General features: G+C 33.6%; 3 protein-coding genes across 3 annotated transcripts; 2 read left to right on the top strand and 1 right to left on the bottom strand.

Annotated features, from left to right (window-relative positions):
- The first annotated feature begins 3,526 nt into the window (after positions 1-3,526).
- On the top strand, positions 3,527-5,828 carry LOC126675535 (ethylene-responsive transcription factor ERF113). Its single transcript, XM_050370189.2, has 2 exons — positions 3,527-3,965; positions 4,871-5,828. Exons 1-2 carry the CDS (start codon positions 3,842-3,844, stop codon positions 5,509-5,511), a joined length of 765 nt encoding a protein of 254 aa, XP_050226146.1. The 5' UTR covers positions 3,527-3,841; the 3' UTR covers positions 5,512-5,828.
- A 4,674-nt stretch (positions 5,829-10,502) lies between these two features.
- Positions 10,503-12,651, top strand: LOC126672418 (uncharacterized). Its single transcript, XM_050366367.2, has 5 exons — positions 10,503-10,845; positions 10,949-11,303; positions 11,920-11,990; positions 12,192-12,290; positions 12,402-12,651. Exons 1-5 carry the CDS (start codon positions 10,624-10,626, stop codon positions 12,510-12,512), a joined length of 858 nt encoding a protein of 285 aa, XP_050222324.1. The 5' UTR covers positions 10,503-10,623; the 3' UTR covers positions 12,513-12,651.
- Positions 12,652-12,849: 198 nt separating this feature from the next.
- LOC126672417 (E3 ubiquitin-protein ligase ORTHRUS 2-like) lies at positions 12,850-17,942 on the bottom strand. Its single transcript, XM_050366366.2, has 9 exons — positions 17,349-17,942; positions 16,076-16,608; positions 15,718-15,843; positions 14,812-14,911; positions 14,654-14,715; positions 14,472-14,574; positions 14,009-14,144; positions 13,671-13,888; positions 12,850-13,500 (listed from the first exon to the last, which is right to left on the bottom strand). The coding sequence occupies exons 1-9, from the start codon at positions 17,796-17,798 to the stop codon at positions 13,144-13,146; spliced, it is 2,085 nt and encodes a 694-aa protein (XP_050222323.1). The 5' UTR covers positions 17,799-17,942; the 3' UTR covers positions 12,850-13,143.
- Between the last annotated feature and the right edge of the window lie 5,247 nt (positions 17,943-23,189).

Here is a 23,189-nt window from a genome sequence, read left to right as displayed (position 1 = left end):
ATTAAAAAATTCTACAAAGTAAAAAGCAAGTATCCTTGTTTTAATTTAAAGATTTCTTGATATAAAAATAGATAGCATCTTAGTACATTTGGTCACTGAAAATAGAGTTTTTTTTTTGATAAATGATAAGTAGATTAGTTCATCCACAAAGAAGTGGATGGCAAAAAGGAAAGCTCAAGGAGCTAATGTCAATGAAAATTACAAAAACAATCAAAACTTCTGAAAACATCATTTCCAGAATAAGAAAAACAAGGATGAAAGCTCCTATAGTAAATGAGCGCTCTAGTAATACCTGTGTAGACTATCACATTTATAGTAGTAGTTTTCTGACTGAAGATACGATGATTTCTTGCTTTCCAAAACTCCCAACAAACCGAAAACCATATAAGATGCCAAAGATCCCTATAAATCTTTCTCGAGATGGCATTCCACTGATAGTAGAAAAGATCAACCGAAGAAGGTATAACCCAACTAAGATTGCAAAGCCGAAAGACGTAGCTCCAAGTCTTCCAAGCGAAGGTGCAATGCATAACAATATGAGAGTTAGTTTCCAAACAATCACATAATGAGCAAGAAGAGACACTGATAATCCCTCGGCGAACCAACAAATCATTAGAAGATAATCTGTCCCTAGCTAGAAGCCAAGCAAAAAATTTCATTCGTTATATTCCATCCACTATTGATATATTCATTTAGTTTACCAATAAATTAAAAAAATTATAAATTATACCTACCTATAATATTTATTAGATAATTGATTCATAGAATATTTCAAAATATTTTTACTATTCAAAGCGACTCATAACATATATATATATATATATATATATATATATATATATATATATATATATAAAATTACTTCGAATATTAAAGTGTAAAATATCAACCATTATTGTTATTAGTAAATCTATAACTAATTTAATTTAGCTGATTGAAATTAATCTAGTTAAAATTATTTTATATATTTGTTTATTTATTTAATTAATTAATTAATTATTAAAAATAAAAATAATTTAATAATTTAAAATGCTAAAAACAAAAATAAATAGACTGAGTATTAAATTTAGAGTCTTCAATTTAAATTGATTTTTGAAACATTGAATGTGGAATGTGGGAGTGAAGTCAAAGGTCAAATTTTAATTAGGTGAAGTCATTCAATAGCCAATTTCGGTGTATAGTCAAACGGATAATGTAGTGTGGGTTTTGTAGGTCTCTTATCTCAAGTGGTTCAATAATTAGTAGTATATGTACTGGCTTCTTTTTTTCTTTGTTTATTTAAAACAGCTTAATTCTTCTATAAATTATTCTAATTTGCCTCTAAACTAGTATTAGAGTTTAAATTGACTATGGCCAATCTTAAATCCAAATTACTCCGTAATATAAAGAAGCACAGCATGATGCTTCTCCGTTTCATTTATTACACTTTACAAGAATTCAACACAACACTCTGAAAATATAATGCTTCTCTTGTTTATTGAGCAGGATTGATGTTATGTAATGTAATCAATTATCAATGTGCCACTCTCTCGTATATTCAAATTCTATTTTAGATATTCAAAGATTCTTCTTTTTCAAAATCATATAAAATAGAAATTACTGTACACACTTACAGTTTTAATATTTGATATTTATATATAAGTATTGCAAGTATTACAAATATTTATATATGTCATTATGTCTTTAGCTAACGCTTTTAATGCTTGTAGTTTTTTTTTTTGCAAACTTCAAATTTACTCTATAAATTTTCATAAATCCCCAATATTATGTCTCCATTGTAAATTGAATTTAAGACTTTTAAAATTTTGGACCTCCTCCTAACTAATTGAGTTATAAATTCGTGGATAGAGATTAATTGATTGTTTAAATTAAAAAAATAACGCATAATATTTCAACTGAGAAAAAAAGTCAGCTTTATAGAGCAAGGATAAAGAGAAATGTTCCACTACTCATAAGAATGTTGAAATAATTAGGTAAATACATTGTTATGTTGGGGGTGGTACAAGCCTTTAGTTCCATGGCTTCCAATCATAAAGGCATGGATGACATACACCATGATGTAAACTGCCTTAAATCCCTTTCATTTCGCATCACTTCTATTATTCTAATCATCCCCATTACATGTCCATTTTTGATGGAGTCATAATTAAATTATTGTACTCTGTTCTGTTTATTAATTAATAGAGTCAAATTTTTTTTCAAACAAAAAAATAGATTCAATTTTTGTGTTTGATTCTCTTTAATTTAAAGAGAAACCGACTCAATTTGGAAATTAAAATCAACAAGTATTTTCACAAAATCAAAACTTTAATTGTATCTTCTCACTAATGTAATCATAATTGAGTAATTTCGATTTGTTTTAATCAAATTTGATATATAATGTTTAATGCAACACCCGTAAGCTTGTAAGCGGTTTCTCTTATTGACAACATCTTATCGATTCTAAGTACGAATGGAAAGCTTATGTAGTACTATATCTCCATGAAAATTAATCATTTTCTCTTAATTTTTCTCAGTTTTTTCAAATAATTTGGCTGTCTGAGTCCAAAAATAACTCTCACTAAATGATTATTCAATTGCGTTATTGCCTGTCGGTAGCTCAACTCAAAAGAACTAGTACAAATTCAATTATATTTTTGCTCAAGAAGAAATTAGATAGAAGATAACTTCATATTTCTATGTTGAATTTGTTTGTCATAATAAATAATTATTTTTTATGCATAATAAATAATTTATTTAAACAATGTTTTAAAAATGAAATAATTATTGAATCGATGTGAGTTTTAAATGTACGATATAATTAATAAAATTTGTCTATGTTACAAGCTTTTTATAGAAAAAAAATTATTCAAAATTTATTTTATTAAATTTAAATTTTAATTAGACCGATCAAAATTAGTTAAACTCATAAGTTTGATCTACTGGCTTAAGCATCGGAGAGTATAATCGAAGTATGAAAGACATTCCTACTTTGTAGCATGATCTCTTATCTTTCTTTAGTTAGGGAAAAGTCCTAAATATGAACGTTTTTTGATTTATTCTAGAAGATCTTATCTTCTATATTCTCTCCGTAATTATTTTATTAGTTGACTTTTGCATTGGATCACTTTAATAAGATTATATCTTTTAGAGTTCAGTCTTTTGAGTTTTATCGACTCCTCGGCCAATATCTTGTTTGGACGAAATCGGTATGAGCGTGCTCTCAAACAGGCGAATCTCTCAACATTCGGTCGTGCCGATACGTATCGCCGCTTACGTCTAGGCGAGTTTTGAAGTTTTGTTGGCCGAACCTTTTACAGAACTCGGTTCGTTATTATGGTCTTAATAAAATGTGTTTCCATTAATTATATATAAAAAATTATATAATTTCACCAACGCAACGTGTGGACATCGAACTAATTTAATTATAATTATGAATATATAAATCCATTTTCATTAAAGACCATCTAAAATATTAAAATATTCTCCAACTTAAAAAATGATTGTACAAAAGTCCTCCAACTTACAAATATATATATTGTATCAAAATCAGTTTTGTTTCTTCTTCCAGCCTCTCCCTTGTCTATTTTGCTCTCTCTCCCCTACACCATTACTATTTCGATCTGATTCTTAAGTGTTAGGCCGAAGGTTGCAAATTGAGACCCCAACCATTCAATGGTGCAGTGATGTAAATTTGTATTAAGTCGATAAAATTGAAGGCATATATAGGTATAGTGTAAATAAAGCTTAAATAAATTATATAAAAGTGGATCGAAGGCATGGAAAGAGGCCACTTCCATCGGAAACACCGGAGCAGAAAGAGAAAGAACAAGTAGATGCAGCTTCTTGGTCTGAAACAGATATGTCTGCCATGTTTTCAGCTCTCTCCCGAGGCATCGATAGTAATTCTACTATGGTGCAATCAGCAGCTCCACTTCCCATAGAGCAACACCAGCTTCACCACTCTCGTCCAGCTCAAGATCAAGGTAACAAATTCTAGATTTTGGTTCTTGATATTCTGCTTTAAATCTTTAAGTTTACTTTAACTGTGGGTTAAAGTAGTAAAGTTTTATGTAGTAGCTAGAAATTTTAACCATCTGTTTGCCTTTTTAAGCTGGAGATTTAATTATAGCTTGAAGTGTGATAAACTTTTTCCAATTTTAGGCTTTCTTGTTAATATGCTGTCAAAATTTTAGCAATATCTCAACAGTTGAAGGAAAAGATTGTTCATTTGTTTTTTTGGGTAGATATGGGAATTTAGGGTTTTGTTCCAAGTTCAGTGCATCTTTGCTTTCCGTAAGGGACTATCTTTCTTTCAGTCTCTCTCCTTATTAAAAGCAAATCCTTATAATATGGAGCTTTATTACCAAACTTGGCAAAGACAATGCATAGAGTGATGTCAAGGTGTTCGTCGTTTTGCATGTGCTCATGTCTCTACAGATAAGCATTATGCAACTTCTTTGTGACACATTCCTCCTCGTATTTTCCGTGAATAACTAGCATTCCTTTATCTTCAACCTTTTGACCTTAATCCCTTCTCCTTTCCAAATTCTGCCTAATTTGTTCACCAAAATAAGTTATGCCTAATTTTGAAAGCGCGCGACACCCGATTTTGTTTTTATATAGAGTAGCAAATTGGTGGGAACACACCACACCAACCAAAAAATCTAGAGGGTTCAAGTACATTATCATGTCTTCCAAGACCAACACTTCTCGTTAAATTTCATTTGAATCATACTTATATTCTTTAAGTTTTTGGTACATAAAATATTAAAAAAGTCTTGGTGCCTATCAACCTTATTTAATCTGGATGAATTGTTGAATTTTCTATCGTGTATATATATACATTTATCAATGGAAATATGATATTGAGATATGAATGGAAGTGCAGATAATACAAGGAGGAGGCACTACAGAGGGGTAAGACAAAGGCCATGGGGGAAATGGGCGGCTGAAATACGTGATCCGAAGAAGGCAGCTCGAGTGTGGCTTGGCACTTTTGACACTGCTGAGGATGCAGCTCTTGCATATGACAAAGCAGCTCTCAAGTTCAAAGGCACAAAGGCTAAGCTTAATTTTCCTGAACGAGTTCAACCAAATCCTGACTTTAGCTACTTCATGGCCGCTTCTGGTGATTCAAGTAACACTGCTGTTTCTTCTAGAGGACAGCATCAGACTCCGGTGCCTCCTCCGGCTTCTTATAATAATCTTCCTTCTGCTGCTGCTCCAGCACCATCATTTCCTCAAGAAACTTACCCAGATTTGCTGCAATATGCGCAAATTCTTTCCAGTAACGATGCGAATTTCCCATATTACACTTCCAATCTCCTTAACCAGCACCCCTATTCTCCTCATTATTCATCCAATCTACCATCTTCAACTTTTTCATCGCATCATCAACAACAGCAGCAGCAGCATCAAGATCAGGGTCAGCATCAACACGATCCGATGGGATACTCGCCATGGTTCGATAGCTCCTATAGTTCTGATAATAAAGAACATGGGAAGGACCCTAGTAACCCTAGCGAGTAGCTGTATGTTTTCTCTCCTTATTAGTATAAATATTATCATTTATTTATTGCAGTGCTATAAGATGATCGATCTATGGAAAGAGCTTCTAATATTTTTGTATTAGAACTGAAGATCTTCTGCATTGTATTTTATGGATGCATGGGATGATGATAATATAAGTCACATTCCAACGATCTCCTTTCTGCTAATTTTAATGAGGATTGTAAGAGCAGGTCCGGACTGCAAGACAAAATTGAATTTGGCTCGCAGCAGCATTTTTATTTGTTAAATAAGGCCAAATCCATCCTTAGGCCCCCGTAATATCAAACTTTTTGTTATCTAGTCCTCCTTTAATTTTTTTTCTCTTCTTTGTACTTAATTTATTTTGATTTTTAGGTCATTTTTTGAATGAAAAAGAAGTGTGCATTATACTCGTAACGCAAGTATAATAAGAGAGATCAAATAAACTTAAATATATAAATAAATGAGCCTATTGAATAAAATAAAATAAAGAAAGGACCAGATAAATGTAAATTTAAAAGTATAAATATCTTTAAATTTTTTTAGATGAAAATTATTAATCACTTAACGGAGATTAAGCTGCACGCTCATAACTTTCGTTTATAAAATAATTTATTAAACGAAAGATAAATAGTATATGAATCTGTTGAAAAATGTTATCATAACACATAAACATAAAAAATAAAAGTACAAGAGTTTTTTAATGGATTAACCCTTAAAATAAATGCAAGATGCATCTTGACTGTCATTTGTCATATATTATGTTAAAATCCTTAGAATTCTAATTAAATAATGGACTAATTTTTAGAAAACAAATACATCTATCTCTGCTTTGGCAAATAAAAAACATTTATCTCTGAAGAGTTTCAAAAAAAAAATAAAAAATTTAACATATTTTTTTAAAAATATTTTCAGTATCTATTTATAATTTACTCATTAGAGTTATTGACTATAAGTGGATGTATTTGGGACTATAAGTGGAGTTATTGACGATTCAAATAAGTAGTAGTAGTATAGAATATGTATAGCGAACAACCTTTTGTTATAAAAAAAAATGTCTTTTCTGTAAAATAAATGTGCACGGTCATTCATTAAGTTCAAAGTCTAAATTGGTTTTGATTTAATTTTTGGAGTGAAGCAATGATGTCGTCTGTATGTAGACAATTCTAATTGGCAATCATGTTACTGTGACTCGATCAATTCTTATTATAAAACTTGTGCAGTTCAATTCAAACTCCTTTATCCATTTCATTGTCCAAAAACATATTCTTCATATTTTATTAAAAGAAAAATCAACGGGGGTATGGAGTTTGTTCAAACGTTTGAAAAATGGCAAGTTCTACAGTCAAACTTCAAAGCCCTAGTGGTTGCCATTTTCAGCTATTTTCTTATGAATAAATTATCTCATGCAACAAACTAATATCGGAGATAATCTCTTTCTTGAATTTTGTCAATTTAGTTTTATCGACTCGTACATTTTATTTTGAGATAATTACAATTGTTCTTTAATTATAAATTCTACTATTTGTTCTTAATAAAATTTATGTGATCTATACGACACGCCACTACAAGAAATTCTATATTTGGCAACAAATTCTTTTGCAGCTAATTTTTTTTTGTTGCTAAAAAATATTTTGCAACATTAATTTCAAAAGTTGCTGCCATTTGTTAAGTTATAGCAGCATTTTACAGTAAATTTTGTTACCAATTACTTAAGGCAACGTTTTATTAGCAGCGCGAGCGCCATTTGATGCTATCTGTTAATAATAACAATTTTAGCATTATCAGTAGCAAAAATATTTGCTGCTAATTCAAGTATTTTTTGTAGTGCGTATTTTTCATATAATTCCAATATCTAAGGCTATTAAGTTCTAGTGACTAGCATATTAAATAAGCATGTCAATATTAAAAGAAAATCAAAATTAACTCCAATTTTAATTTGTTAATTACTATTTTAAACAGGTAGCCAGTATGATTTATACGACACGTATTTTTCATATAATTCCACTATCTGAGGCGTTTAAGTTCTAGTGACTAACATATTAAATAAGCATGTCAATATTAAAAGAAAATCAAAATTAACTCCAATTTTAATTTGTTAATTACTATTTTAAACAGGTAGCTAGTATGAGACATGAATGATTTAAAATATGTTTAAGAACAATATTTTTATCTGACCATCACAACATTTAAATATAACATTAAAAACATTTGAAATTTTGAAATCCATTTTAATTAAAGTAATTTAATTGGATGACCTAACAAGTTAATTTATTGTCCTTCTCTTTTTTTTATCATTAAAAAGTTTTTTGATCATTGTTATCCTTCTCTTATCAACTCATATAATTGGTTTCTTAATTTCCAAGATCATAATTGAAAGATGAACAAATTTGTAGTAAGTAACCCATGCTATTCAATGCCCATGCTCAAGATTATCACTAAAAAAATTACTTATTTAGAACTTTTTTTTGTCAAATCTAAGTTGCATGCGTGCACTAAAATTAAATCTACTAATTAAAGGTACATTACATCATCATAAATTTGTTTAAAGTTAGAGTATATAAATTGAGAAAAAAGAAGCCACGACGATTTTACATGTGACAAGAAAAACAATTTATGAGAAAATCATAAAGTTAAAAGAAGCTTATAGTTTCCTTTTGGTGATTTCTTAATCATAATATATCATCAATCGGGAACCAAGCTAATTAATTAAGGGCAAAAGTTTATGGACAAGTAATTAACAACTTGAAAACATAAAAGTAGAAGCAGGCAGAATAAGCAAACTAAAGGAGAATGGGTTGTGTTGTGTGTGAGAAATGATGACTGACATGAACACATGCATCTAAAATTCTTTTGGTTGAATATATCCCTAACTTTTGATTTGTTTTGTCTCGTCATAAATCTATATATTATAAATATGTATACTCATGGATGGTGTCCAATGAGTGGCTAGAAGAGAACAGCTTTACAAAAAAGCACAAGTTTTTACGCATGCATATTCCGCACACTACAACAAAGTAAGATGGCCCACTGGCTGAACTCAATAACGACAAAAGTCTCATGAGATATCCCACGTAAGCGGCGTGGAAGCTGACGTGGTCAAAATGAGAAGAGGTGGGGGGCCATTGGTTTAGATGTTGACGTGTAATCAGAATGCTTTCGGCTTCCACGTCAAATTTTGCGGCTTCTTTCTTTCTATAGTTATGTGCACATCCACCTTTCTCCTTCAATCAAAACTCTTCCAACCCTACGTGTCATCGTCCCTTTTCAGAGAACCTAGTTCATCACGTGGGATGGTAAACCACCCATTAAATGTATAACACGTGGCGTAATTAATATGAACAACCGACCATTAAATAACCTATTAATTGGATGTCTTTTTATTTAAAACATAAGGCTATTTAATAATTGGTTGTTCATATTAATTACGCCACGTGTCATATATTTAATGGATGGTTCACAATCCCACTTGGTGAACTAGATTCACACAAGAATTTCTCCCTTTTCAATATTCCATAAAATTGGACCCACCAAAACTTCTATTTACACCTTCAACTTATTGTACAAAATGTTCAACTTCATTTTTTATGCTAAAAAACTCAAAGTTTATCAAATTTTAACACCGTAATTTGAGAATGATTTTTATAGTCAAGATCATATGAACTTGCCAATATTGACAAGCTGTGAATTTATTTTTATCGTAAAACATAAACTTAGATCTTTTTTATTTGTATTAAGTTAGAGGAATTATATGTCCCTTTGCTGTTTTTTTTTGGTCAAAAGTTAGATTATATTTGAGATAAATTGATATACAGCTTATTTAGTACTATAGTCGACCCTCTAATAGTTATTATTCTATAAATTAATAATTCTAATAATTAATAAAAAAATTGAAAGAACCAATTTCGTTCCACGTCGGATAATTAATAATTCTATTATATAATAATTAATAAAATTTAAAATATATTTTACATGAATATTAATTATTAGAGATATTTTTTTTAAATAATATATAACAATTGATGAATTATTTGAGGCAATACTAATCTTAATTCATAAAATAGAAGTTAAAATACCATCAAATTATGACTTTCTTATTCTTTTGAGAAATTTTAAAAGAAGTTATTAGATAAACAAATTAAAGTAAGTACGGTATCTCTAATTTAAAAAATATTAAAAATTATTTTACTTTATAAATACAACTTCTTAATAATTATTTTTTGGTTTGATATCAATTGATATTTTTTAAATTGAATATAAAATTGTGTCTTTTAAATTGAGTGATTGTAAAGTGTATTTAGTTAGTTTTTCTATAATATAATATTAATATTAGGTTTATTAATGTAGATGGTTTAAAATATCTTTTATAATTTTTCTATACATTCAATAAATTAATAATTCTAATAATTAATAAATTTTTGAACCACCGTGTTTATTAATTATCAGAGGGTCGACTGTATAATGATATAGAAATAAATAAAATTTAACAGTCAATCATTTAAAGGAAATACAGCAACACAATAAAAGTTTAAGAATGAAATTTTAAGTGCAAAACTAAAAAATATTGCCTTCTGTTAATTTTCAGAAGTCTATTTACATCCTTAGAAATTATTCTTTTCAAAAATTATTTCATTCATGAAGACTTCTAATAAACCGCAAAAGATTTAACAAATTGATGGAGAATCTTTAAGTAGAAATCCCTTTGTTGAAATTGGAACCCCACATGAACATAAGCAAATTAAATTCAGTAGTAAATAATCCCCTGTATGCTTAATTCAAATGTTGAGCTAACACAAATATAAACGAAATTATAATTATATACAAATTTTGGTATGTAATCAATCGATATTTCTCTTAAAAATTAATTCTGGTCAGAATTTTGAGGAATTACTAGCTGCCACTGCTTTTTGTGGAGGGAAACGGCGCCGTGTCAAGTAAAACTTGTAGATTGCATTTCACAGGGGGTCCCTTTTACTGTGATAAACCATATCATCTCTCTCAACCAATGGAGCCGATTCTTAATTTAAAACTTATGGATAAATATGAATTTACGATTAAAATTAATTACCTGAGGCTGCCTCAGTGCTAAAAGACTCGGTTGTTAATTTAGTTATGGCGGCGTCGTTTATCTTACCCTCAGCAACGCTCACAACCTGTGGTTTAAAATCCAGAACCAACTATGATATATCGGCGAGAACGGTGTCGTTTAAGCTCAGAAACGTCTCAACAACTAAGTGCCAAGCTACCGGCGAAAGCTCTCCGACTTCTCTACAACCACCTGTTTTTAGAGGTGTTTATGGTGACTGGACGCTTGACCAAACCGACGTTCGAGAGGTTAAATTACTCTATCTCTATTTGTTGATTTGTTTGAATTTCTCTTAATTAGTCACTGTTAATAATTGGTGATTTGATTCGATAGACTTAATTGTGGTGACAGGTGATTTTATACAGATCAGGGCTGGTAACTGCAGCTTCTACGTTTGTAATTGCTGCATCAGAAGCATTTTTACCTAATGACTCTTGGTTAAGGGAAATAAACCCTGATTTGTTATTTGCTGTTGGAGCTGGAGGACTGGGATTATCATTGTTTTTGATTCATATATATGTAACTGAAATTAAACGTACACTTCAGGCTTTATGGGCACTTGGTGTTCTCGGATCTTTCGCCACATATACAGCTCTTGCTAGACCTGCTGGTGAGAATTTGGTCCAGTATGTCGTTCATAATCCAACTGCTGTGTGGTTTGTTGGTCCTCTATTTGCAGCGCTTACGGGACTCGTCTTCAAAGAAGGTAACCACCCGCTTGCTTCTGATGATCAATTAGTTACTTACTGCATTGTTATTTTTGGCATTACTTTGAGCTTTTCCATATTATATTGAATCTTTTTGTACGATAGACAGCTTAGTTACATGTTTGTGTTAATTAAACTGTTTCGTGCATCCTGAAATTATAATTTAACAAGCTGCTGAACTTTATGTATTTCAGACTAAGGTTCTTATTTCTACTTCCTGCTCTACTTTCCAAATTGAATATGCTTAGCTTTCTGCTTCTAAATTGTTTCATCGGAAGTTCAGTTTGAGTTTGTTAGACCAGTGATATTTTCAATTTTCACCTTTTCTTGGGACTAAGATGCATTTGGTTTAAATGAATTCCACAAACTTATATGAAACTCAGTTGTAAATAGATATAGTTGTGGTTGGTTTACTTAAAAATTCATTTTGTAACTCTATTTAAATAGTTTCGCAGAATTGTTTAAATGAGCTCATTTAAAAATGAAAGGAATTCTAGAGTAGAATTTAACCAAACGAAGTTTAAGAGAGTAAACTTAATCCAGGTTTAGTTCTATATTTCAGTCAACAAAACAGTTGTTTTCTTAAGAAAGCTGATTTACTGAAATATTGGGCAGGACTTTGCTATGGGAAGCTGGAAGCCGGTATTCTAACATTCATCATACCTTCATTGCTTCTTGGGCACTTGGTAATCCTCTTGCAACTTATTCAAACTACATACATATCAAGTAGCAGTTCATTTACTATATGCAGTATATAGCGTTTTAAGTCTTTGGTTTAGAAAAAGCCTATATGTTAATCACACCCATCTTGTTTGCTAATTTGTTGCTTTATTTTCCTTTAAATCCTGTATTTCCAATCCATTAATGGGATTCATTGTAATTTGCAGACGAATTTAATGGGTGATGGGCAAAAGCTTGCTTTACTTGGTACATGGATGGTCCTCTTTATGATATTTGCTGGAAGGAAATTCACTCAGCCCATCAAGGTACTTTATCTGATACTATTCATCTCAGTTTTTGTTCATGCAACGCTAATTTAAAGAAAATAAAAGATCCCACAGCATGTTTATTTCCTGATGATTTCTTGTGTTTTTAAGGATGATGTTGGTGACAAATCCGTCTTCATGTTCAATGCTCTCACAGAAGATGAAAAGAACGCTTTGATTAAAAAGCTTGAGCAGCAAAAGCTCATCCAGGATCTTAATTAGCTAGAATTTTGAATCAAACATGACATCTTATTTTGAAGAGGGAAAAGGTTCATATACAATTTTGACTAGCCATCATATGTAATATATGCTTGTAAATTTGTAATGTACTACATATTGTCAAAATATCCTTTGCGTCAAAGGCCAAACGTGGATATATTTGACTACCAGCATCTAGGACTACTTTACAGCCGTTGACATAGTTGTGTTTAATACCTCCAGCAGGAGAAATTGAACTTGGGAAAATAGGGCAATCTATTGTTTTTCAATCTCAGATAAGTTCCAAACTATTCAGATCAAATTACTCGGATTGCATAAGAAACGTTTGTGCGAGAGATCATAATCATAGCAAGGGCATCAAAATGCCCATCAGGTTGCAGGTTAAAAAACCTAATCTTCCCCCAAAAGGAGATGGGAGTTCCATGTTCGAGGTGAATATGTGTTGCATGACCTTACAATGTTTTCATGAGACTGTAAAGTAGTACCAGATATTGGCCAAAGAGACATAAATAGGAAAATACATAGAAGGCTTTCACCAAGTACCTGTATCATCAACAAAAGTCTCTTCTATAAACAGAAGCCTGAGTTGGCTTAAACAAAACTTCTTTCATGACCAGAAAGAGCACCAGACTATTCATTGTGTTACAGTCACCTTTACCCTCTTGCCTCTGGTGGGAACTTGAGCATCTTCTATCAGCTGATCCCCAACATCATTGTCCCTCTTTCTGCTGCAGTTCTGCTTGAATTCAGTGGTAGCTGGCTGTTCATTGCAGTCCCCTTTTTCAGATTCATCGCTATGAGTTACAGTTTCACCATCCACACCATCAGATTGTTCAATTTCTGACTGATCCCCCAAAATGTTACCGTTGGCTTCTTGAAGAACCTCACCATTCATATTACACATTTCTGCATCAGCAACTGTATCAGAGTCTTCAGACACTTTATTTCTCTGTTGTAATGCTTCAATCACACCCATTAATTCTCTATTAACCTGCTAAACAAAGCTAGATGTTATCAACTGAAGCTTCAGTATTGCTTGCCAGTTTATTACTATTAACGAGAAATTCCACAACTTTGAATGATATTTCATACAAGAAAACTGCTCTAAGACAATGAATATTAAGCTACGAAACATAATTAAAGTAGCCAGTCAACTTCAACCTGTGGATTTTGAAGAAACTCTGCTATATCATTTGTACAGGCCGGACACTTCATAATGCTTTTCTGCACTCTTAATGTTCGTGTGCCTTGACATGTTCTCTGCCTGGTGAAACTTTGACCAGCAAAAGCATCCTCTAGGCATGCTTTACAGAAATTATGCGCACATGGGGTAGTAAGAGGATTACTCATCACCTTTCGACAAATTTGACAGCTTAATTCTGCATCGTTCATGATTTTCTGTTGGTTATAATCATCATCACAAAGCATCCACACTTGCTAATTGATTTCAGAATGAAGAACATAAAACTTGCAAGAACAAATTCGACAAAAGATTGCACCTTTCAAAAGCTTGTCTCCCACAGGTTGCCGTCCCTTGGATTTTCTCATTTTCTTGCCATCTTCTCCATTTCCTACAGCAACCTGTTTTTTGCTAGTTGGTGGAGGTTTCTTCCACATCCAACAACCTTTTTCTTCCTGAGGAGTCAAAAAGTATTTTACAGGATTCTTAATAGAATTGCTCATCACCAAGTTCATGTACCAACAAAGGTTATGCCAACTAGGAAAAAGCGCTAACAGACAGTATATGGCTCTTAAATTTTGTGTGTCTATCATCAAACACGGGAGTGCCTTAGTAGCATATATCACTAATCAAGCATGTAAAAACTAATTACTTGGCAACACAGATACAACTGGTAAGTAAATAGCTTTGTTGTGTGCATCCTTTATATAAGTGACAGAGATAACCCCTCTAATAGTGTAAAAGGAAAAGTCTTAAGTTTGATGAAACATAGTGTTGCTTACATCATAATCCCAGGACGGAGATACTCTCCTTTCAGTCACATCAACTGCATTCTCTAATTCTCCAATAGCTGGCAGAGGCCTCGGACGATCTCCATGATCATCGCTGCATTTCAAAATGTCACACTCGATTCAGGGACAGTAGAGATGTGGAGAGGGAGAGGGAGGGAGGGAGTGGAACATACCTTGTCCAAGGTGCAGGTTCATTATCGCATCTCACAAAAAGATACCTGCAAACCTTGTAGCCCTAGAAGAAAAAAGTGAAACTTTTCTTAAACACATTTAGCAAATGGATTATCTGGTCGACTCCTCAATGGTTTCAACTGGGTACAATGAATCTTACCTGAATTCCAATTTTACGCCAGCATTTTTCAATTCTATAAATGCCATCGTAACGCACTCCTACTTCTGGAGCATAAGAAGAACGCTTCTCTTTATGAGATCTGCACGCAAATGAAAAACGTTTAGATAAAAATATTGAATCCGAAAAAAGGGATATTTATCATGTAAATAACTGCTTAAATTTACTTCATCTTTCTAGTAGAATTAGTACAAATGGAAGGGCGACAAATTAGGTAAATTCGCAAATAAATAACTTTCAAATCAGACTAGTAGATCTTTTGGAAGTTCCAGACCAAATGCATGGGTAACCACCACCATAAGCATTGTAGAGAACATCTAATACAAGAAACAGTTAGAATGACCAAATTTTTAAAAGAAAACGAAGTATTACATTGAAGAGTGCTCTTTCCTCATTTCAGATATTAAATGCTCCTTCCTCAATTAAGGTTTTTTTTTGCTACTAATCTGGTCAACGCAATTAACGATATTAATGAATGCAAACAGGTCGCTGCAACCTATAAACTTTTTGAAAAAAAATATTGATGGAAGATTAAAATCCTATTATAAAAAATGTGATTTCTGCAATGTCCATATTTTCCCATACTTGGCATGCTCATTAACTGTAATCAATAAATATTGGTCTTTCATGAAAAGTCAAAACCACACGTACTGGGAATTTCTGTGCGAGAAGCCTATTTTATTTTTCCACATATGAGCTTCACATGCTATTTTATATCACTGTACTAGTAAATTTGTAGTTATGATGCACACAGAAGAGGAGACTGAATTTAGCATTCAAGCCAGTTAGCAATCATTCATTTTAGATAAAAGAAAAACATTCAATAGCATAAAGAAAATACCAAGAGTATAAAAACTAAATGAGAAACAATACATAATGACCACTCACCTCACAACTCGTAGAGGGTATCCCTTTCTGCAACTTAATCTTAATGCCTCATTCATCTTTTCAAAGGTCTGATCAAATGATTGTTCCTTATTTGTGCGTTTGTTGCCGCTGAGATCTCTTCCTCCACTATTTACCACAAGTTGCCAGACAAGAAAACAAATGAATTTACAAGAATACTAAAAGAATAAACTAACATGAATACTATAATCACAATTATGTACAACATAATTGGAAAAAAAGAATCGACAGTAGCCTAGATTAGCATGTATAGTGCAATGCTCTCCAGCTAATTAAATGCTAACTACCTATGCAGTAAACTCAAGACTTTGGAAAAAAACACATGCATTGCAAAAGATACCTCCCGGTGTAAAGGAACCATTCACCATGGTCCTCGTCATCCACATAACCTCCAGACAAGGCCACTGATTGAGCGCCATGACTTGACTGACCAGCAATTCCTGCAACATGGGGAAGATGAGCACCCCATTGCCTACACTCCAGCCTATCTTCCCATGATTCACCAACCAAAACACCTTGATTTCTTACTGGATCATTCTCAACAAGAATGGGCCCAAAATGATCGGGGGGTACAGTGACAAAGATCTTTCCACTACAGGCATTAGATTTTCCAGCTCTCTTCGCTCTTTCTGTAGTGTATGCTTTGTCCGGCCTGTTTTGATTGTGAACAAAATGACTTGCTTCACGAAGTCTCCCGGAAGTATTGGATTTTGACATCTTTGCCATTCGGATGGCAATGACAAGTGCAGAATTTATTCTGGGTTGGCTTGCCATCTTAGCGGGAATTTGGTTGCGGCAATTTGCACATGTACGCTTTCCTTGTCCAATCCATTTCTGGAAACACTTAAGGCAAAAATTATGACCACATGGCGTCTGAAACAGCAGAGGAAAAAGACAATGAGTGTACCGAGTACCAACAAAATATTGAGAAAAATATTCTATTTTATTTGCCACGCCAATAAAAAGAGTATAAACGTAGATTCATATTAAGTTACGTAGACTATATGGTAATAAAGTCTATGCATGGACTTGTGCAATCAATTATAATACCACTTCCACGAATTTATCAACTACAAACAGATTAAGAAGCAAATAATAAAGAGAACACAAAGAATCTCTTCATAACTAATTAGTAATTGCCGAAAACCGAAAAGGTATATCATAAAACATCACAACACAAAACTGCAAAAAAAATGATAGATTAAATGTTATGACTGAATAATGATATTTTGCCAAATCAAGAAAGCTAACAAAGGAAAGAAATATAGAAAAAAAAATATGCCAATTGAATTTAACTATTCATATCAAGTGACATCAAAACCAGAAAAAAAATGGGGATGCAAAGAAAATAAAAGTGTTACAATCCACAAAATGTAGCACGCTAAAGCCATTGCAATCTGCACAATTCAGTCAATTCGGTTCTGTTAAAACTTGAAACAGAACAAGCCCCATAAAGAAGACACACAATCTCTGGGCAATTGTTCGTCCCTGCAGAATCTAACTACTAATTTCAAAGGCAAAAGTAAAATTTGCAGGGGGAAATCTAGAGTCACTAGTTATCATGTAGCTGAATTAAAACAAATAAAAACTAGGTTAGACGAAGATAGATCTACCGTAACAGGCCTATCAGGCAACTGCATGCAAAAGGAACAGTTTAATCCGGCATCAAGAATATCCAGTATCTCATTACTACCACTAGCAGTACAGTTAATCTTCTCTTTCCCGGACTCGCCTCCTCCTCCACCAAGGAGCTGCTGCCGTCTCTTAGCCTTCTCAGGCTCAGTGAGTGACACGTCAGACTCGATCGCCCGAATCGCGGAAATCAAGTCAGAGGAATTATCCTCGGATTTTCCGACGGCCGTGCTAGTAGGATTTAGCATAGAGCAGTCAGGGCAGTCCCATTGGAGGGCGTCCGCCAAGGTATCAGGGCGAGATGAGAGGCAGATGATGTGCCAGGGAGTGGCACAAGTTTTACAACTAAGAGAATCATCTGGCAATGGTTTTGTTTTGCAGATCATGCAAATGCCATCTCCGTCGCAGGGAAGATCGCCGACTTGAGCCATTAGAGAGAAATACAGGTTTTGGTGGTAAATGGGATAATTTCACTATTTAAGCGATTAAAACATTTAGGTTTTAAAAATATCGCGGGACTGCCTATGGAAATTCGTCCTTCTTTTCATTTTTAGGATTGGATTTTAAAAAAAGTGAAATTTTATAGCGGGGTTGTATATGAAATGGGACTTCTATTTTCTCCTTCTTTTCAGTTTAGGTTTGAATTTTCGCAAATTTTAGATTCAGAATCTTTTTAATGAACAAATGATCCCTTTATCCCCTCAATTTGTGTCTAGTATCGAAAAAGTCCAAAATAGCAAAAATCGATTATTTATACCCTAAACTTATGTAAAGCGGCTCAAAAAACTCCTTTTGCTAACATATCACCTTAATCAGAGAGTGAGTATCATAAAAATCATAATTTACTCTAATTAATCATACTTAAATACTAATTAAAGAATTTAAAAATAAAAAACCTAACTAAGTCAAATCCAATCGAACAAAACCAACTCACCAACTTATTTTATTCAACCTCCACCCCCGCAACAATTATGGTGACGTTTCTTAATTCTTTTCCATTCTCAAAAGAGAGGAGCAGATCTCGTTGGAGACCTGCTCGTCTTAGACGAGCACATTGAACCTATACGACGATTTCGTCGTCTATGTACTTACCGCGATAGGATCATTTTTTCGGGTTTTATTTAGGGCCAAACCCATATAGAGATTCCTGTACTTTACACTTTTTTTCTATAGCTTCTTATACTTCATTTTTATATTATCCGGTCCCTCTACTTATTTATTTTTGATTTTCAGGTTCTTGTGAGTTTTTTCCAGTCCCTCAACTTACAATTTTTGTTTCCTCCAGCCACACAAAACGACCGAAAAAACTCATAAAGGATCTGAAAATCAAAAATAGGTAAGTAGAGGGACCAAATAATACAAAAATGAAGTATAAGGACTTACGGAAAAAAATGTGTAAAATACAGGGACCTCTATATGGGTTAACCCTTTTATTTAGTGTTTAATTGGTAGCTGGCAAATGTAGTGGCGTGAAAAAAAGGACAATAAAAAAATATTGCGGGGTTAGAGTGTTTTAATTGGGTTTTAGTGGTTTGATTGATATTGGTTAAATTATTTTTCATTTTTATATTTTTTTAATTAGGCCTCTATATTAAAAAAAAAAATTCTCCTCCCACATCTAGAAGTTGAACTATCCTCTTCTGGAACTCTCACATCCGATTATGGTATTTTTAGTTAATATTAATTTGATATATATAATTTTAAAATTAAAAGAATTAAATTATTTCTTTTAAAATATTATGTGTTGAAATTTAAAATTAAAAACTATTTATGACTATTTTTAACTTATTTATCATCAAATACCACTTTGACAAAAAAAATGCATGGCACGAATTGCACAAAATATCAAATCAGTCAATCTCGCCGCTTTTGGTATAAAGTAATCTACAACTTGCGTTTTCGTATCAAAAAGACCCCTCTTACATAAAAAAGAGAGTAGATTAACTAATTATAATTGTAATACCCCAAATTATCTAATTATCTAATTGGACCACGTGTTCAGTTTAGATTCGCCAGAGTGGCGAAATCGGAAAGATTTTGATAAAATTCAAATAAATAAATTTCAAGTAGGTTGGTTTCAGGAAATAAATTATGAGAAAATTAAGGTTATATTTCGATTCTAAAGTTAGAATTGAAATTAGAAGGAAAAATGTTAAGAAAAGTCCAAAATAAGGTATAGGGACCAAAGTGGTAATTTAGCCACTTTGTATCAAAAATAGAAATATTGGATTTTGACGGGAAAGTGTTAATATCGAGTTTTATATTATTTATCGGATATAAATAATACGTATAAGTTGTAATAAAAGAGTTTATCGATTTAGCTATGGACTAAATTGTAGGAAAGAAAAGTTTAAAGGATAAATGATAAGAAACAAAAAGAACAAGGACCAAAGTGAACCTTTAGCCAGAATATATAAGGAATAAGATATGAATGAGAACAGGGAGAAGGATCGAGAGAGAGCGAGAGAGATATCGTCGATTACATCGTTTCGCCGCCGTTTCGCCGTCCGACGTCCGATTCACGTGATTTTCGCGGCAATCTCTCCGGAATTCAATCCTCTACTGATCTTGAGCTTCATTTCAAGGTAAATTTTCGGATTTTTGGTGCTAAAAGCAAGTTTATAGGCTGTTTTAGTTTAGAAATTGGAATTATCGATTTAAACTCGATTTTAGTGTTTTTGGAAAAACAAAGTTACGGGTTTTGTTGGAAACGGAGTGTTTGGCGTGTATGGGGAGTGATAGCACGACAGGAAGCCCGGAAACGACGTTTCCGGGGCTGTGCGTGAACTGCACTCGGTGTGCGATCGCACACCGAAGTGTGCGGACGCACACTTGAGCAAGTGTGCGGACGCACACTCCCAAGTGTGCGAGCGCACACAGTGGGTCCGCAGGGACCTAATTGAGCTTTTAGCCCTAATGGAATGGGATTTCAACATTTTGGAATACTAGATCCTAAAAACGATTAAGGACCCCGATAAATTGAAAAGTAAAGTTTTAGCTCGACGTTTTACGAGAGCTATGATAATGAAAAATGTCAAAGATATTATACGTTTCTCGAATACAAGAAACAGAGTTCGAGATATCGCAACTATGATAAAGGAAGAATGCGATCATAAATAAAGTTAAAAATAAAACTAAATCCTAGAACTTAAAAGTGTTATACGTATTAAAGTATGAAGTGCACGTCTAATCATTAACAATTTATCAGACGTGTCAGCGAATAGTGGAGTCAGTAGAAGCGGACTAGCGAGAGCGTACCATCAGATCGATCATATCATTTCTTGGATTGCGGTCACTGTGAGTTGTGCTTTTACTTTCATGTATTAAAACTATTTGATATATATATATATATATATATATATATATATATACTGTTTTCACGCATCGTATTATATATAGTTGACTGAAATGTTATATGTTTATTTAAATTCTATATATGAGAACTAGTATGCGATCCGAAGAAACTAGCTACCTATTGGGTGCCAATAGGCTGTGTGATCACCAGTATCGAGTCAGTCTAGTATGTTTGCATTTGAGAAATGACTTAACACAGCTGGGAGCTGTTGATGAATATGATATTTACGATTGGGTTTTGATACGAGTGAGTACTCGGCTACGGTGTAGTCTGGAGTCCCCGTATCCAGTGGCTGGGCCACCAGCGAGTTGGACTCGCGAATGATAGTTACGATTGGGTTGATTGATGATGATTATTCGAGAAATGTGTCGCATGTTAGGATATTAGTTTCGTACGGATCAAATACATGTTTATATGTTTCATATTATTGTTTCCTTGAAATGCGATGCTATGTTTTTATATATTAATACTGTTAGTAAATGACAACTCACTCAGTATTTTCCCAAATACTGCTGTTATTGTTTTATATGCTTTTTAATAGGCTACGTGTTTTGTATATAATCCACGGCCCCAGATGCTGGTGTGATATTTTGAGACACTAACTGATGTATATAGTACCGCGAGGCCAGTTCGTACAGGGTACGGTAACTAGAGCCCGCGAGGTTTTGAAACAGTTAGTGTAAATGTATGATTATATGATATGTATATGTACTTTTGCTTCTGTTGTTTGATATTGTTTATTTTATAATATTTTTTGCGAAAAATTAATTGTGATTTTAGGCTTGCTACGGGTTCCGGAGCTACTACTCCCGTTCCCTAGCGCCGGTTGCGGCTCAATAATTTTGGGTCGTGACAATGTTGGTATCAGAGCAGTTGGTCTAGTTACCACTGCAAGTTTGTTTCAATGTTTGTTTGAGAGCAGTTGGTCCAGTTACCACTACTAGAGTTGTTTGATTGCTTGTTTGACTGGGAGTATTTGTCAGTAAGTATACCTAGGAACTACTGCAGCAATGAGTCGGGCCCTAGTTGTCTGCATTTGATTGACATATGCATTGTTAATAAGCTTTATAACGCGCGCGAACCAGGACTATTAAGCTAGTAAGTGAATAGTATCTGTTTATGCGGACGACTAAGGTAACTAAATATTTGTTACTTACGTTAAGAGATAGAAAGTGGTTATATATTTGCAAATTACGAACGATTGAGGTAATTACGTGATTATTACTTGCGCTGAGATTATTAAATGTTTATTTGCTTGCGAATTACGTGCGGCTGGATTAAATGCTAAATGTTTACAGCATTTATAAATTGATGATTGGGATTGCGTGTGAAATGGGCTCAGATGGTCGCTTACGTTCGAAATTGTTTCTTTTCAGCATGTCTGGGCAAAATGGAGCTCAGTCGCATGCTGAGGAAGAACGGGAGAAAGCACCTCCTATATTTCAAAACGGGTTTCATAACGAAGTAGGCGAACCATCTGGGGTCTATCAGAATGGATTCCACGCAAATACTAGAGCATCACCAGAGATATATCAAAATGGCTATATGTCTGTGTCGGAGATAGGTAGTTCTTCTGGAAACAGAGTTAGAGTGCATTCACCGGAAATAGAGTACAACGAAGAAGAGGAAGAGGAACCGGAGGAAGATCCGGAAGAAAATTCGGAAGAGGATCCTGAAGAAGACCCTGAGGAGGATCCAGAAGAAGAATTAGAAGAAGAAGCAGAAGAGGAAAATCCTTAGGAAGAAGAGCATGAAGAAGAAGAGTTAGATGAGTTAGATGTCGAGGAATACAGAGGTGACTATTTCTGGTCAAGTGTGCGGAGATACCGCAATTTGAGGGAAGATGCGGACATAGCTAACGGTCAGGCGCAGATAGCCCTAAATCAGGTTAGGAGGCAAATGCGTTCTTTTTCTAGAGGAATGTTGACTGTAGGAGCGTACTCTACTGATTTTCTGCGGATGGCAGATGGAGTCCCTAATCTGAATGAAAGCAATAGAACCATTAATCGTAGATATGTCAGGGGTTTAGGACCTCAGTTTGATGAGCTATATGAGCACGTGGACAAACATTTTAGCACGCTCACTACAATGGCCCGTAGAATTGAAACAGAGCATGAGTGGGCGGGTGATCCGGTACGACCTTATAGTATCACCCAGATTACGTCAGTACGTCCTCCAGAACTACAACCAACCCTTATTTTGTGCAAAGAGGTGGAAGGAACTCTGGTAGAACAGTTAGGGGCCGACATACAGGCATAGTTATTAGGGAACCTAACGTTCCGCATCAGGCACCTCCAGGTATTAGTGATTTACGTACTTTAAGTATTGTGTTTATGTGTTTGCATTATTGTGTTTATATAATTGCTGCATTGCATAGTAGAATGTCAGTAATAGGTTTTGCCTCTAGGATAATACCTCAGAAAGTGAGAACCTATAGGAAGCGTTGTAGTTAAACACGCGCCTAGCA

Source organism: Mercurialis annua, linkage group LG3 (assembly GCF_937616625.2).
Source record: "Mercurialis annua linkage group LG3, ddMerAnnu1.2, whole genome shotgun sequence".
Lineage (NCBI taxonomy): Eukaryota > Viridiplantae > Streptophyta > Magnoliopsida > Malpighiales > Euphorbiaceae > Mercurialis > Mercurialis annua.
This window is presented reverse-complemented; position numbering and strand designations above follow the sequence as displayed.